We start from the raw sequence: 14932 nt of genomic DNA on the forward strand, positions 1-14932 counted from the left end.
CGTGCAAAAATATTCTACCATTTAGCGTTAATGGTAGAATACTTTTGCATGTTTTTTTGATTAAGTGATAGTGAAAGTTATAATAGTGTGATTTTTTGTTTTTTGTTTTTTTTAGAAAAAAATTTTTTCTTCCGCTGTTTATATTAAGTTAATTTTTTTTTTATTAAAATTTATTTACCATGAGCAACTTGCAAGAAGTTCTGGAGATCCAATATGAATATCCTGTTGAGGGGGTAATTTTTTTCTTTTTATATGTATTATATATTAAATTTTTTTTATTAAATTTGTTTTTTCATATTTAATTTTCCTTTTTTTTTTCTCCAGTATATTATGGTTGACAATCTAAGAGTAGTACGGCTCCAATTACGAAATGAGGTTGGAGTTCTGATAATTCCTCTGGTAAGTTCAGTATAAATAAATTATAAATAAATTATAAATTATAAATTATACATAAAGTATTTTTTTGTAATTCACTTTTTCAAATTTGCTTTTTTTTTAGGACACGCATCGCAGCCGAATATGTATACGCGGATTCATCAATATTTTCAACAGAGACATTATTCGTAGTGATAGGCAGCGGGATCGAGAGGAATTTGAAGAACTGTGGGAGTACGTATCTACATTCAATTTGGAGGAACTTTTTGGCCTCCAACCATACCCACCTGAGCCTGAAGAAGAAGAATGGTGGTAATCGAAAGACATGCAGATATTGAGTGGTTCGTGCGATTTTTTATTGCTAATCAGAAGCAGGTGCTTAAAGTTCGATTTGAAATTAATTAAATTAAATTAAAATCCTGCTTATAAATATTGTAAGGACTATATAATAAGAGCTATATATTGTAAAATTACGTTATATAATGGTCATGAGTTTCGGACCCGCCTTATATGGCTACTTTATTAAGCGATAATTTGATATTGTAGCAGTGAACCGTGCAAACGTTCAAAGAAATAAAGTATTTATTTTTATCTAAGGGATCAGTTGATCAACAATATTATGCGAGGAATGAATTCTTTGCAATTAGGATAACTTAGATACCGGTGGTATACGTCTGTATGGAAACATATTATTCGTTATAACATTATTCTGAAAAACTAACATTATATATTATATTTGTAAAGATACATAAAATTCCACATTGAATACACTGCCTAAACTCATTTTTGAAAAGAGAATGAGATCAGACATACTTTATTGTCGCTTACGCTGATCTTGTAGATATAAAAAAAGATTCGATATCGTCAGTGTATTCTTATATATGTGTCATTGCGTAGTTTAATGTAGGCTTGATGGCAATTACACTGAAAATTAATTCGCATATTTGTAAAGGTAAGTAAAATTCCACATTGAATACACCGAAAGGAAAAATAAACGAATAAAAAAATGGAAAAATACAAATAAGAAATGGAAAACGCATGAATAAAAAAGAGCTCTAATACATCAGTCGCTCAGTGAATAGTTATCGCCGCAGTCATCGCATCAAAAGACGTCTGTGAGAATATTATACTTTAAACGTTAAACAAGAATTGTACGTTAACGTTACTCTGTGTGAAATTGATAAACAATATTGCTCGTTGATGATGCATTTCAGTCGCAGTATAAGAAACTTGGATTTCGAAACGTGCTTACTCGCAGTAATACATGATGTAGCAAACATAAGACATAGCAGATGTATAAACGTGTACATATCAATGTGTGTGATTCGAAGTTCGATGATTACGTAAATTTAAATCTTCCTACATGTACGATTCATGTTACTGATGTTACTGATGAAAGTAGTAATACTATAAAGATTCTGGACCAAAAGCGCGGAGGGGCGATGGCGCAGGGGGCATTCGTAAAATCCCCGATCGCAGATAAATCTAATATAATTATTCGCATTGCGCGATGGTACGATCGTGCGCGATGGTGTCGCGCGTGATGACACGTGTGTAACACGATGTCGCTCAGATAGGAAAGAAGGCAGAAATGAAGGAAAAAAGCAAATAAATGTGGAGAATGAGTTAACCTGTATATGTATAATATTTATTCAATTTTTATTTTTACATATATATATATTTTTATCTATATACATATATTTAATTTTAATACCAAATAGAATCCAAAATTTGGGTAAATAAGAATCAGCGTTGTAGTTAGTATACAAATGTAATTTTAAATCTTTATTCAAAAATTATAGTACGTTTCGGTACACCTTAATACCATCCTCAGCAATTACTAAAATCAAAATTTAATTCCTTGCGTATCTAAGAAAAATTATCATCAGATTTACAGATTTGATATTGTACAATCCATCAAAAAACACATGTTGATCATAGCTCGAAAGAAACAAGATCGTACATTTACAATATATTACAATATACATATTACAATATATATATTAAATAAAACGTGTCGGTTAATTTAATTTTAATAAATCCTCCGCTCCAACACGAACACGATGTCGTCGTCGTCATCATGGTCTGCTCTTCTGCGCTTTCTGCCACATTTTCGCACAATTTTTTCGGCATTATCAACCATTTTCTCAGTCATTACATCAAACATTTCGTTCAGTCGCGCCATGACGTTCGCGGTGCCATGCCTGGAACAAAAATAAAATATAAAAAATTAGTAATGCGAGTGAATACCGACATGCTTTACAATAAATATCCAGAAAAATTGAAAATATCAATCCATCAAAGTGATAAAATTTTATCATTTATTTTTGTTACGTCCAAACTCCGGAAAAATGGATTTAGAGAGAGAGAGAGAAGGGAGTAGAAAAGGATGGAGCGTGGAAGGACGGTCAGACTCTAGTCTCGCAGGTATTTGCCTGGAAGCAAACACCGGCGAGTCGAACGCACCCTTTTTTTTTTTGTCCGCTTCGGAATATGGGTCAACGTCTCGTGAAGACGCTATGACGCCTGTTTCCTACGGGCGGTGCGATCGTCGGTCCGAATTTCGAGTCAGCGAAAAATCCCTTTAACTCGGGAATGGACCACGTGCGAGCTTTGAAAGGGCAAGGTTTGGTGATTACGAGATTTAATTAGGCGGGTTTTAAAAATAAAATGACGAGAGCGAGAGGGATAATTAGTAACATTATTTATTGTTACTTATCAAGAGATACGAATAACATATGGCTATATATGTACAATAGGCGCATTTACTATAGTTAATCTATACATTACAATCTATTATACCGCATAATCATAAGTACCACTACGGCCTATGCACTTTATGTATTGTGTATACATCGAGAAGTCGGGAGAGTCGGATGGGATTTGATTAGTCTATTTCGTGGATGGAAACGGAGGAGGGAGGAAAAAGATTATTGAAGAATTTGACTGGAACTAGGATTGCATGGGTGGAATTCGGAAGGAATACGGGGATCCTGGAGGTTGAGGCTTGACCAGTGATGGCATTGCGGATTTCCTGAGGATCGAAATAATGAGGGCCGATTGTGTAGGCCCCCTGAGGGATGGATGCGGTTGTAACCCGCGGGAATTAGGAGTGACTCAAAAGTGTCACTCTCTAGGATCCGGAAGTAGGATCTGGGTGGGGGTGGAAGAATTTCCTCTAGGAACTCCACGCTGTCCGTGGAGTTCGTCGGAGATGGACTTCTTCTGGGGGAAATTGGGTGGGATGATTCGGATAATTGTGGAGAAGTATCGGGAAAGATTCTCTCTGTGAGTGCATCCGAAAACGCTGGTGAGGGAGTTCGAGGGGGGGGGAGAAGGAGGTATAAAGAAGGAGGTAGCTGAGGAGGTGAAGGTGTTCGAGGGGGAGGAGGTATAAGCTTAGCCTGATTAGCCGGCGGAGCCGGTGGTGACGAGGATGGTAGGGGTGGTAAGTGATCCTCGGCCGGACGACTCTGCCCTTGTGAATACCTCTTGTACTCTTCGTCCAAGAGTCTCCGTGCCTCCCGGTAGGCCCGGCTTCGAAGCCACCCTTTGAAGGGACGGTTCGGGCGCAGCACTATAATTTGGTATCAATTATAGTGGTTGGTTCTTTTAATCACATATATATATGTGCGTGCGTGCGTGCGTGCGTGCGTGCGTGTGCGTGTGCGTGTGCGTGTGTGCGTGCGTGCGTGTGTGTGTGTGTGTGTGTGTGTGTGTGTGTGTATGTGTGTGGATGGGACTTACTATTGTTCTGCGGATATGGGTGGATCTAGCTGCCGAAATCGTTGGCCTCAGCACTCCACGGGAGGTTGGCACTCGGATGTGCAAGCTCCGGTCGAGTCACTCTTATTAGTAACTAACGTGTATCGCGAACTGGCAATTTTGGAGATGGAGTTTGACTGATGACTGACTGGTGACTGCTGAGTGCCGAATGCCGAATGCCGTATATCGAATGCCGCTCCTCGTGGAGGGCCTCTCCTTTTATATTGGCGAGTTAGTGACGCCGAGAGCAGCGCACACGTGTGCTGCTGGGCCAATCCAGGATTAGGGTTAGGATTAGGGGTATTGGTTATGAAATGGGATACAGGGGTGTGTGTCTAAGACAACTTTCGTCATCGACCATGCCGGATGTCCAATAGGTTCGAGCCACATGTCATTTATTGCTCACAGCCGCTGGTTTAGTAGTTAAAAATGTGCATTTATTGCTTTCAGCTGCTGTTTCATTTTATAATCCTAATCTATTTGTTCCTGTGTTAGCATAACAACCGCTAGTCTCGGGGAAGGAAAACTAGTTGCAGTAGTGATCCCCGGGGTGGGTGGGTCCCAATCACCACGACACAGCGCGTCCTCGGGTTGCGGATAGAGGAAAAGCCTCGCTATCTCGGTTGAGGATAGAGGCTAGCTGCGAATAAATTGAATAAGCAGTCGCGGACAGCCGATTGGAATGGTCCTCCTGTTTGGGGGTTGGGCGTGGGTTTGATAGGCTCACACCGTGAAACGACTTTATCTTGAAACAACCAAAACTCGCCATGGATTCTTCTGGGGTAAAATTTTCCGGAGGTAAACTAGTCCCCCGTTCGGATCTCCGGGTGGGGACTACCTCGGGGAACTCATGTCGTATAAAGTCAAAACGCGGGAGAGACTTCAAAGTGGGTACGTGGAACGTCCGAAGTCTTTACAGACCTGGGGCGTTTCAATCGATGGTCGGGGAGGTCGAAAGGTACGGGGTAGAAGTTGTCGCGTTGCAAGAAACAAGATGGGCCGGGGAGGGTTCGCTTAATGCGGGTTCGTACACGCTTCACTATGGAGGGTCGGAGATCCATAGTCTTGGCATCGGTTTTATGATTAATAGGAAAATCTTATCCGCGGTAAAAGACATTAAATTTATAAACGAAAGATTAGGATTGCTCGTTGTGCAGGGCCGATGGTACAAGATCGCGATAATCAACGTACACGCGCCGACGGAAGATAAAGATGGCGAAATTAAAGACGGGTTCTACGAAGAACTCGAACACCTCGTGGATCAATTACCGAACGATTACATGAAAATAGTCGTGGGAGATTTTAACGCGAAAATCGGTAAAGAGGACATTTTTAGACCAACGATCGGGCTCGAAAGTTTGCACGAGGAAAGTAACGATAACGGAGTGAGGGTAATTAACTTTGCGACCGGCAAAAATCTTATCGTCAAAAGCACGTATTTTAAACACAAAAATATCCATAAACAAACTTGGATTTCCCCGGATGGAGGCACGCGTAACCAAATTGATCACGTTCTTGCAGATAAACGGCGTCACACGAACGTACTCGATGTCAGGTCTTATAGGGGGGCGGATTGCGACTCGGATCACCTCTTTGTAATTGCCAAAATCAGGGAACGTCTTTCGCTAAACAAAACTAACGGGCAGTTGTTTGGAACTAAACGTCTAAATGTACAAGGTTTGATCGAGGGAGAAAACGGAATAAAATACGCGGTCGAAGTAACGAATAGACTCGCGGCTTCAAAGGAAATAGATGAATCGGATGATAACACGGTTGATAAACACTGGGAAAACGTACGAGACGCGATAGTAAAATCGGCGGAGGCCACGGTTGGTTTTTGTAAAAGGAACAAAAACAAGCCGTGGTTTGACGAAGAATGCGTAAAAATTGTTAAAGTACGAAACGAAGCGCGCATCACGTGGTTGGCTCAAAATACGAAGGAAACTCGGGATCAGTTTCTTAAGATTAGGCAAGAGGCTCATAATATGTTTAAAATTAAGAAGCGTCAATACTTAAAACGTAAAATTGAAGAAATAGATGAAAATTGTAAAAGCAGTAACGTACGAGGCACGTACATGGGGATAAATAATTTTAGAAAGGGATTCCAAGCTAGGACGGAAATGGTGAAAGATGAGAACGATAATTTAGTTACGGATACAACGGCAGTTTTAAACACATGGAAAAATTATTTTGATCGGTTATTGAATGTCGAATCTGAAAACGACCGGGAAATAGAGAATTTTGAGTATCACACGGCTGAACCTAGGATTAACGAACCGACAATTTCAGAAGTAGAAAGCGCGATTAAAAAATTAAAAAATCACAAAGCACCGGGTAATGACTTGATTCCGGCGGAACTGATTAAATGGGGGGGAAGTAGATTGATAGAAGAAATTCAGAAATTAATTATCTTAATATGGAATAAAGAAGCATTGCCGGAACAATGGAAAGATTCAATTATAATCCCGATTTTCAAAAAGGGGGACAAAATGAGTTGTAATAATTACCGGGGTATCTCACTTTTACCTACATGCTATAAAATTCTGTCGAATATTTTATTAATGAGGCTTGTACCATATGCAGATGAGATAATTGGAGATCATCAATGCGGCTTTAGGAGAAATAGATCGACTGCGGACCAAATCTTTACTATTCGGCAAATCTTGGAGAAAAAATGGGAATTCGACCAATCGGTACATCAACTTTACATTGATTTTAAAAAAGCGTATGATTCGATAAAACGGGAGAAAATGTATGAAATTTTAACTCGGTGGGGGATACCCAAAAAATTGGCTAACTTAGTCCAAGTTTGTTTAAAAGATACCAGAGGTAGAGTAAGAATAGGTAATCAAATGTCGGAAACTTTTAATATTCATAGCGGATTAAAGCAGGGGGATGCATTGTCACCTCTTCTGTTTAATCTAGTATTGGAATATGCTATTAAAGAAATGCAGAAGAGTAATGATGGTTTGCAGTTGAACGGTACAACACAAATATTAACATATGCGGACGATATTGCTTTGTTGGGAGATAATAAAGAAACACTAATAAATAACGCTAAAATTCTATTAGATAAAACGAAAGAACTGGGGCTGCAAATAAACGTTGAAAAAACTAAATATATGGTCACTGATAGAATTCAGAATATTCATAATAACGGAAACCTGGTCGTCTGTGATAAAATTTTTGAACGGGTTAGCAATTTTAAGTATTTAGGATCGATTTTAAACCAAACTAATGAAATAAGAGAAGAGCTCAAGAGAAGAATTAATTTGGGGAATGCGTGCTTCTATTCGGTTAAGAAACTACTCGGTTCGCGGATATTGTCTAGGCGCTTAAAAATTAGAATTTACAGAACGATTATTTTACCGGTAGTCCTGTATGGCAGCGAAGCGTGGTCACTTACATTACAAGACGAGAAAAGATTTAGGGCTTTCGAAAATAAAGTACTTCGAAAAATCATCGGGGCAAAACGCGATGAGGAAACGGGCGAATGGAGAAAATTACACAACGCAGAATTACATCAATTATATAATAGTCCGGATATTATTAATGTCATAAAATCGCGTCGATTAAGATGGACAGGTCACGCGGCGCGTATGGATGAGAATCGAATTGCATATAAAGTGCTAATTGGTAAACCGGATGGGAAGAGACCATTGGGTAGACCAAGACATAGATGGGAAGAAAATATTAGAATGGACCTTAACGAAATGGGGTACGAGGGTCACAAATGGAGGGATCTGGCTCAGGGACGGAAACAGTGGCGGGATTTGGTATTTGCGGCAATGAGCTTTCGAGTTCCTAACGCCTAATAATAATAATAATAATCTATTTGTTCTTCCCGTCCCTCGGGATAAGATTCGCCTACGTGGCACTTGGTTCCAATATCTAACCCAACGGTTCTGTCTCGAATGGTTTATTAGTTTAAAATGTTATTTGGCTTGTCGCTACTGTTTCAGATGGTCTACTGGTCACTAATTTTTTGTGATGACGAAAGTTTCTAGTCGAAGAAAAGAATTGTGGAGTCCGAACGTAACATTTTAATCAAAACTAAATTTCTGTATAAATATCTGGTCCAAATGCATTTTTACAATTAATCTTTAACACTCACACTGGAGAATGTGGGATCCCAAAAAAGGTTGATCATTAATTTTCGATGATTTTAAGTGTGTATTAAAATCTAGAACATAAAATTGTCTGGAGACACATTAGTGTCTTGGCACTAAGCATGGCGTAAGACACTACCACGCTCCTTTACGCAAATCGACGATTTACATTTACACTACTTAAACCATTCAAAAGTTTGGACGTGACATCGTCTTAATCCAAGTGTGACCGTTATGACATTGTGATGTAAACGCGTTGAAGATTAATAATAATAATAATTTACATTATTAGATTTAAGAATAAAATACTTACATTTTTCCCAACAACGGATTGACATCGCTGATAAATTTAATTTTAGTTGATCAGACGCTTCAGCGGTAGAAGCCCTTTGAAGGGCCTATAATCGTTCGAATAGGACCTCAGCTTTTTGCACCAAAAAATATGCATCGTCGACTAATCCATTGGTGCATTGAATCAAATTAATGATGTTAGCCATTTTTTAAAGCTTACGGATGCACTAATCAACAAGAAAACTCGACAAGCAGACTGATTGACTGCGGGGCTATGCGAGATTTTATACGTAGGCTGCTGGAAAAGTTTCTGCAAACAATATGAAAAAAACATGTAAAATTCGGTAATTGGCTTTATTGTTTTTCGAAGTATTCGCCTTTAAGATCGATACATTTTTGCATACGCTCGAACTAATTTTCGAAGCATTTTTTCCACTCTAAGGCTGTAACCTCAGAAATCAGTGTGAACAGAAATGTTTCAACAACTGCTTCAGGCGACTTAAATCGCTCACCACGCATCTTATTTTTAATGTTTGGAAACGAAAAGAAGTCATTAGGTGATAAATCAGGTGAATAAGGACAATGAGTCATCAATTCAATATTATTACTGGATAAAAAATCAACGGTTTGACGTGCTGTGTGACAGCTGGCGTTATCATGATAAAGGATGATACGACAATTTTGGTTTGTTCTACGCAATTCATTTATGTCTTCTGGCAAACAAATTGTTGTATACTAATCAGTATTTACAGTCCTTCGATCCTCTTAAACCACGATTGTCACATGTCCAATATAACCGAAGAAACAAGCAATCATTTGCTTAGCAGCACTGAACAAACAACTTTTTGTTGGTTTCGGTTCATTTTGAAATACCCAAACAGTGAATTGTTGTTTACTTTCGGGCTCATACGAATAGATCCATGTTTCGTCTCCAGTAACGATGTTGTAGACCAAATTTTACCGACCTCGGTTGAATTTCTTGAGCATTTCTTTGCTCCATTTAACACGAGCCTGTTTTTGAGCTTCGGTCAAATTGTGTGGGATCCAACGACTGCAAAGTTTCCGTACGCTCAAGTGATCATGCAAAATCGTATGTATTGCTTTCATGTCAATGCCTAAGGATACCTGAATCTCGCGGTATATTATATGCCAGTCTCGCTCAATCATTTCACGCACAGCATCAACATTAGTGGCAATAACAGACGTAGATGACCTTCACGGAATTCATCACTAAGAAAGGTACGTCCACGCTGAAATTCGGCAAACCAATTATAAACAGTCCTATTGGATGGTGCTTCATCCCCAAAAGCCAAATGAAGTCGATCGATGCATTATTTCGGAGTTAGATTACATTTGTAATCATAAAAAATCATTGCCCAAAAATTTTCACGCGAAATTTCCATTTTCTTACAAAATAATTTCTTTTAAAATACTATGCAAACAAAACTAGTTGGCTTGGATACAAACTGTCAATTGAATTATAGGTTAAAAACGTCTAATTTTACGGATATGATAGTAACAGAACGTTGGCGCCACTGGAAGTATTAGATTGCAGAAACTTTTCCAGCAGCCTACGTATAATAAAGATGTTCGTGGAACATTCCGAGAAAACAACAATGCCTTAATCAAAATTTACACCTCAGCCGAAAAGTATATCACGCAATCGAATGATCTCATGAATAAACTTCAACATTTTTATCAGTTATAATTAGATGAATGCGTTATATCAGCAGGCAAAAGTACAACGCCCCGATCAAAAGTTTATACCTCAGCCGAAAAATATATCACGCGTTCGAACGATTCCACGAATAAACTTCAGCATTTATCAGATACAATTAGATCATCAGTTATTAGATTGTCATAATTAATATTGTATATCAGCGGCAAAAAGTACAATACCTTATATAAAAGCGTATGCCTCAGCCAAAAATGTACGAGAAGATGTCGCGCTCGAAAAATTCCACCTCAGTATTTTGTTGCTTGCAGCGTTTTGCTTTGAAACGCAATAAAACGTATATCTTGAACAGCTATCGGACTAATATTTAACAGGACTGATATTTAATATCTATAAACAGCTATCAGACTGATATTTAAGAGCTACAAATAGCTATCAGACCGTCATCGATTCATTTTCAATTCCATCTGCTATATATATAAATAATAAATCTGCTAAATAAACAAATATATATATATATATATTTATTCATTTATTCATTTATTCATTTATTCATTTATTCATTTATTCATTTATTCATTTATTCATTTACATATCTACTGGTCAGGGTAGCAGAAATAAAAACATATTAATATGTGTTTGGAGCGACATGTAACTCATCATTTAATTGATTAAGGTACGCGTTGAGTTTATGTGAATACAGCATTTCGCGCGTGACAACGTCACGCATGACGCGAAGCGACGACAAGTGACCAATGAGGAACGCGCCCAGCGCGCAGCACTGTCCTCATTGGCTACTCGCCAAGCAAGGCGCCACGGCAAAACGGCGGCCAATGACAAATGCGCCGATCTTTGCGCAACAAAATGCGGTAAAAATTGTTAAGTGCGTATCAAGGTGATTCCAGATTGTTCTTATGTTTTTTTTTATAATACACGAGAAGGTTCTCAATTATTCCTTTTTTTCGTCATATCCGGTTTTTTTGGCTGCTAGCACTTTCGGGAACAATCTGGAATCACACCAATATATAAGATACCGCGCGGTTACGGCCGACCAGTCTTTTTCTGATCGGTACAATTTTCGGCAATAGAGTTTTGCGTTACAGTTCGGTGTGCTTTTCCGTCCGAAATAAATTCTCTGTGCGTGTTGAATTTGTGCTGTAAAAAGTCTCAGTCTGTTTTGTGCTGCAATAAATTTTATTGTCTTGAGTGTGAAAAAATTAAACGATTTTTCTTTCAATTATTGTTCCGGTCTTCCTTCTGAATCGCTACAATATGACATAATACACATTTTATTTTAAAAACATTTTTCTTACTTAATTTTTCCTTTGACGTCGCGACCACTAATTAAATATTTTAAGTACATTTTGCATGTTTTCCACATTGTATAGTATTACAATCATCCAGATTAGTTAAAGATTCCATGTCTTCGTAAACTACATACAAGGTCTCAATGTATATGCATTCTCGCTCATTGTCCAGAAGCAAGTTCCACAGCCACGTTTATTTCTCGCCTCCCTTGACGCGTATACGATAGCATTGTCTTTAAATACAGCCGCCGTAATCAGGCATTTCACCTCGCTGTACGGTACCATCCCGTCCTCTCATCGCAATCCATGATGATAAGCACTCAACCAGGAAGCGCAAGACCTGTCGGATCTTGTCAAAAATTTCCATGGCACGGGACTCATAAAAATGTAATGTGTCAGAATGGTCCCCTGTTTCAGCTACTTCTTTGACGATAAATCGTTTTTCGACGATGAATCCTTGCAAATCCACAAACGTTGATGACCATGACGAGCAATTCTTCAAGACTGTGCTTCACTCTGGTTTTTCTCCCGTTTAAAGTTCTAAATACTTGCTGACCTTGCAATTTACATAATCTTGCGTACTATGTTGGACAACGGACAATACTCGATTACACGATCGTATATAATGAGGCAATAGGTGATAGTATTGACAGGCACATTCTCCTTGCAGTCAAATTCTATGCGTACGTCCACAGTGGTGCTTTTGACGGATTCGTTTTGTCGCGAGCAATCAATGACCGCAAAAGGCCCTTTCTCAATAAACGAGAACACGTTGAGCAGCGTTTCGAAACAGTTGATTCCATAATATGCTTTACGAAAACGCGCGTACATATCAAACAGGATGGAGTATCTCTTTTTTCCAAAATCCAAATTTAAATCATCGTACAAATAAAATTCTGAATTTAGATATACTTTCACGTTACTCAAATTACAATCCTGGAACACGCTAACATCTCGTGACATGGCATTCTTTCGACCGATCTGCAGAGCAAAGATAACGTATCGCGGCTTCTCAAATTAAGTCGCCATTTTAATAGCATATGAATGCTTGATCGTATTCTGTAACAGAGAATACTCGTACACATCTCACGAGCAAAAACTCATGCTCAGATAACGACCGCTTTCCAATGCTCGCAGCATTGATAATTTATTGATCTCGATTAACGCAACGTGAGGCATCCGGCACTACACTTTAAATAATTCAATCTCAGTATGCTCCGAATCACAGGATTTCTCATAATTGTAATCGTTGCGCGATCGTATCAAGATCAATTCGTGGCGAGCGTTGACGACCAGACGTTTATAATCTTTGCAAAAGCCCAACAAGCATGTTGAGCGCACGCAAAAATTAAAGTATCCTTCCTCCGTGTCGGATCTAGAGTTCCATCCTGTATTCAGGGCAATCAAAGCTTTGTCATACGTCATCGACAAATAGTTCTTGATGATACTGGTAATTCCAACATTTCTATTGCGATCAATCTCCACATCGTTGAGTTCATATCGAATTTCATTAGATATGAACGCCATGCAATTATTTCCAAGCATCGTCAACATCTGATCGTTTTTCTTCTTCACCAACAATCTTCGAAGTAGAAAAAACTGTCGTACAACAACGTGTACAAATCCTGCTGCTGTATGAATATCCGTATCTCATCGCTATCTAATCGTAGTATTGGCGTATAGATTGTACGTGTGAGTCTTAATCTTGACGATGCGGTCGTCAAAGATCGGCTCATTCAGGATATCAGCCATTTCACACGATGAAATCCAACGACTTAAAAATGCAACGTTGGACGGAGTGAGTTTCTTTCCAGGTGTAGTCTTTTCAGTAAAAAGTGTAACTCTCATCTGTTTCGGCTGTTCGTTCAACATAAGCATCTCACGTTAGCACCGCCATACATGCAACTGTGATCTCTTCTCCGCGAAAATCAAGCAATCGACCGTCTTGCTCCACTACACGAATTGTCAGATCCGTAATGCTCCGTACAACTATTGGAAGAAAATTCGTGTATCGTGCACGCACCTGATGTTGCTGTACGCACCCAGTCACGTTGCACTCGATACGTATGATATTCACGATTGATGATATTTATCGGCACGTCCGGCTCATGCCACTGTCGCAGCTTCAACACGCGATTCAACGAAAATTCCAGCAGCGAGCCAATGTTGTGAGATTTTGCAGAATTTATTCGAAAGACGCATTTGATCTCACTTCTCATTGTATTGTTGTTCGTGCGTATAACCAGTGGGAACTTTTTGTCCTTCTTGCCCTTCGCATCATGAGAACGTAAAATTTCGTGCTTCAGATATCACTCTACATATATCGCGCAGTTCGAACGATCTTTCGGGAGTGACAATTTCCTCGTTGCCATAATAAAACTTGTTATTTGTTGAATTTATATTGGTTAGAGTATAGTACGTTTCAAAGTCCGTCAGACCGAACTCGTAATCGCCGTCACCCAAATCTACCGCTACTGGAAAGTAGCTCACGGCAAAGACGTTACTCTTGCCGGTCAGCGTAAACGTCAGCGACATGTTTTAAAGCACTGAGTTAAACAGCGCAATGTCGGTCCTTAAATTGTTTATCAACCATTCGTAGAAACATAGACAAAGCTGCCGGTAATTGTTCTGACTGTAACGTTGATGAGGCGTGCGATTGTACTTACACTGTTTATCAGATACCGTTCAAGTTCCTTCGGCAGTCAAAGATTGCCGAAACTGTCAAAGTATTAGGTCAATCGGAAAGTTTCGTCCGTTTTTTTGCAAAAAGTATGGTTTTATTTAAAAAACAAAATGAAAATGTACTTCAATCAAAATATTGTCCATCATTAGCGATGACTTTTCCCTTTCGGGCAGTAAGCGAATTCCGCGGCGAAAGAATGACTCATCTTTGAAGGCTATCCACTCAGAGACCCATTTTTCGACGTCTTCATAAGAATTGAAGTGTTCCTCTGCAAGTGCGTGTGTCATCGGTCGAAACAAGTGATAGTCGGAAGGGACACAGTCTGGTGAATAAGCCGCAGTGAGGTAGCACTTCTCAGCGAAGTATTTCTGACGTTTCCTTGACAAGTTTTGTGACGTGAGGCCGAGAGTTGTCATGAAGCAAAATCACTTTATGCTGTCTCTTTCATATTCTGATTGTTTTCCGTGCAATGCTCGGCTCAAACGGATAATTTGTTCTTGGTAGAAATTCCCTGTGACTGTTTGACCAGATTTCAACAGCTCGTGGTACACTACACTCTGCTGATTCCACCAAATACAGAGCATTGCCTTCTTTCCGTGGATATTCCGCTTTGGCGTCGATGTCGATGGTTTGTCTGGATCGCAAATGGTTTTTCGGCATTTGATGTTATCGAAAAGATCCACTTTTCATTGTCAGTCATAATTCGATGTAAAAACTCCTTTCTTTG

At 39.1% G+C, this 14932-nt stretch overlaps 1 protein-coding gene across 1 annotated transcript; it reads left to right on the forward strand.

Moving 5' to 3' along the window:
* The first annotated feature begins 4681 nt into the window (after nucleotides 1-4681).
* On the forward strand, nucleotides 4682-12665 carry LOC108754270. The gene is made up of 3 exons (XM_018496467.1): nucleotides 4682-6594; nucleotides 6724-6833; nucleotides 12591-12665. Exons 1-3 carry the CDS (start codon nucleotides 4908-4910, stop codon nucleotides 12663-12665), a joined length of 1872 nt encoding a protein of 623 aa, XP_018351969.1. The 5' UTR covers nucleotides 4682-4907.
* The last annotated feature ends 2267 nt before the right edge of the window (nucleotides 12666-14932 follow it).

The sequence above is a fragment of the Trachymyrmex septentrionalis genome, unplaced genomic scaffold, assembly GCF_001594115.1.
Source record: "Trachymyrmex septentrionalis isolate Tsep2-gDNA-1 unplaced genomic scaffold, Tsep1.0 scaffold79, whole genome shotgun sequence".
NCBI classification, from domain to species: domain Eukaryota; kingdom Metazoa; phylum Arthropoda; class Insecta; order Hymenoptera; family Formicidae; genus Trachymyrmex; species Trachymyrmex septentrionalis.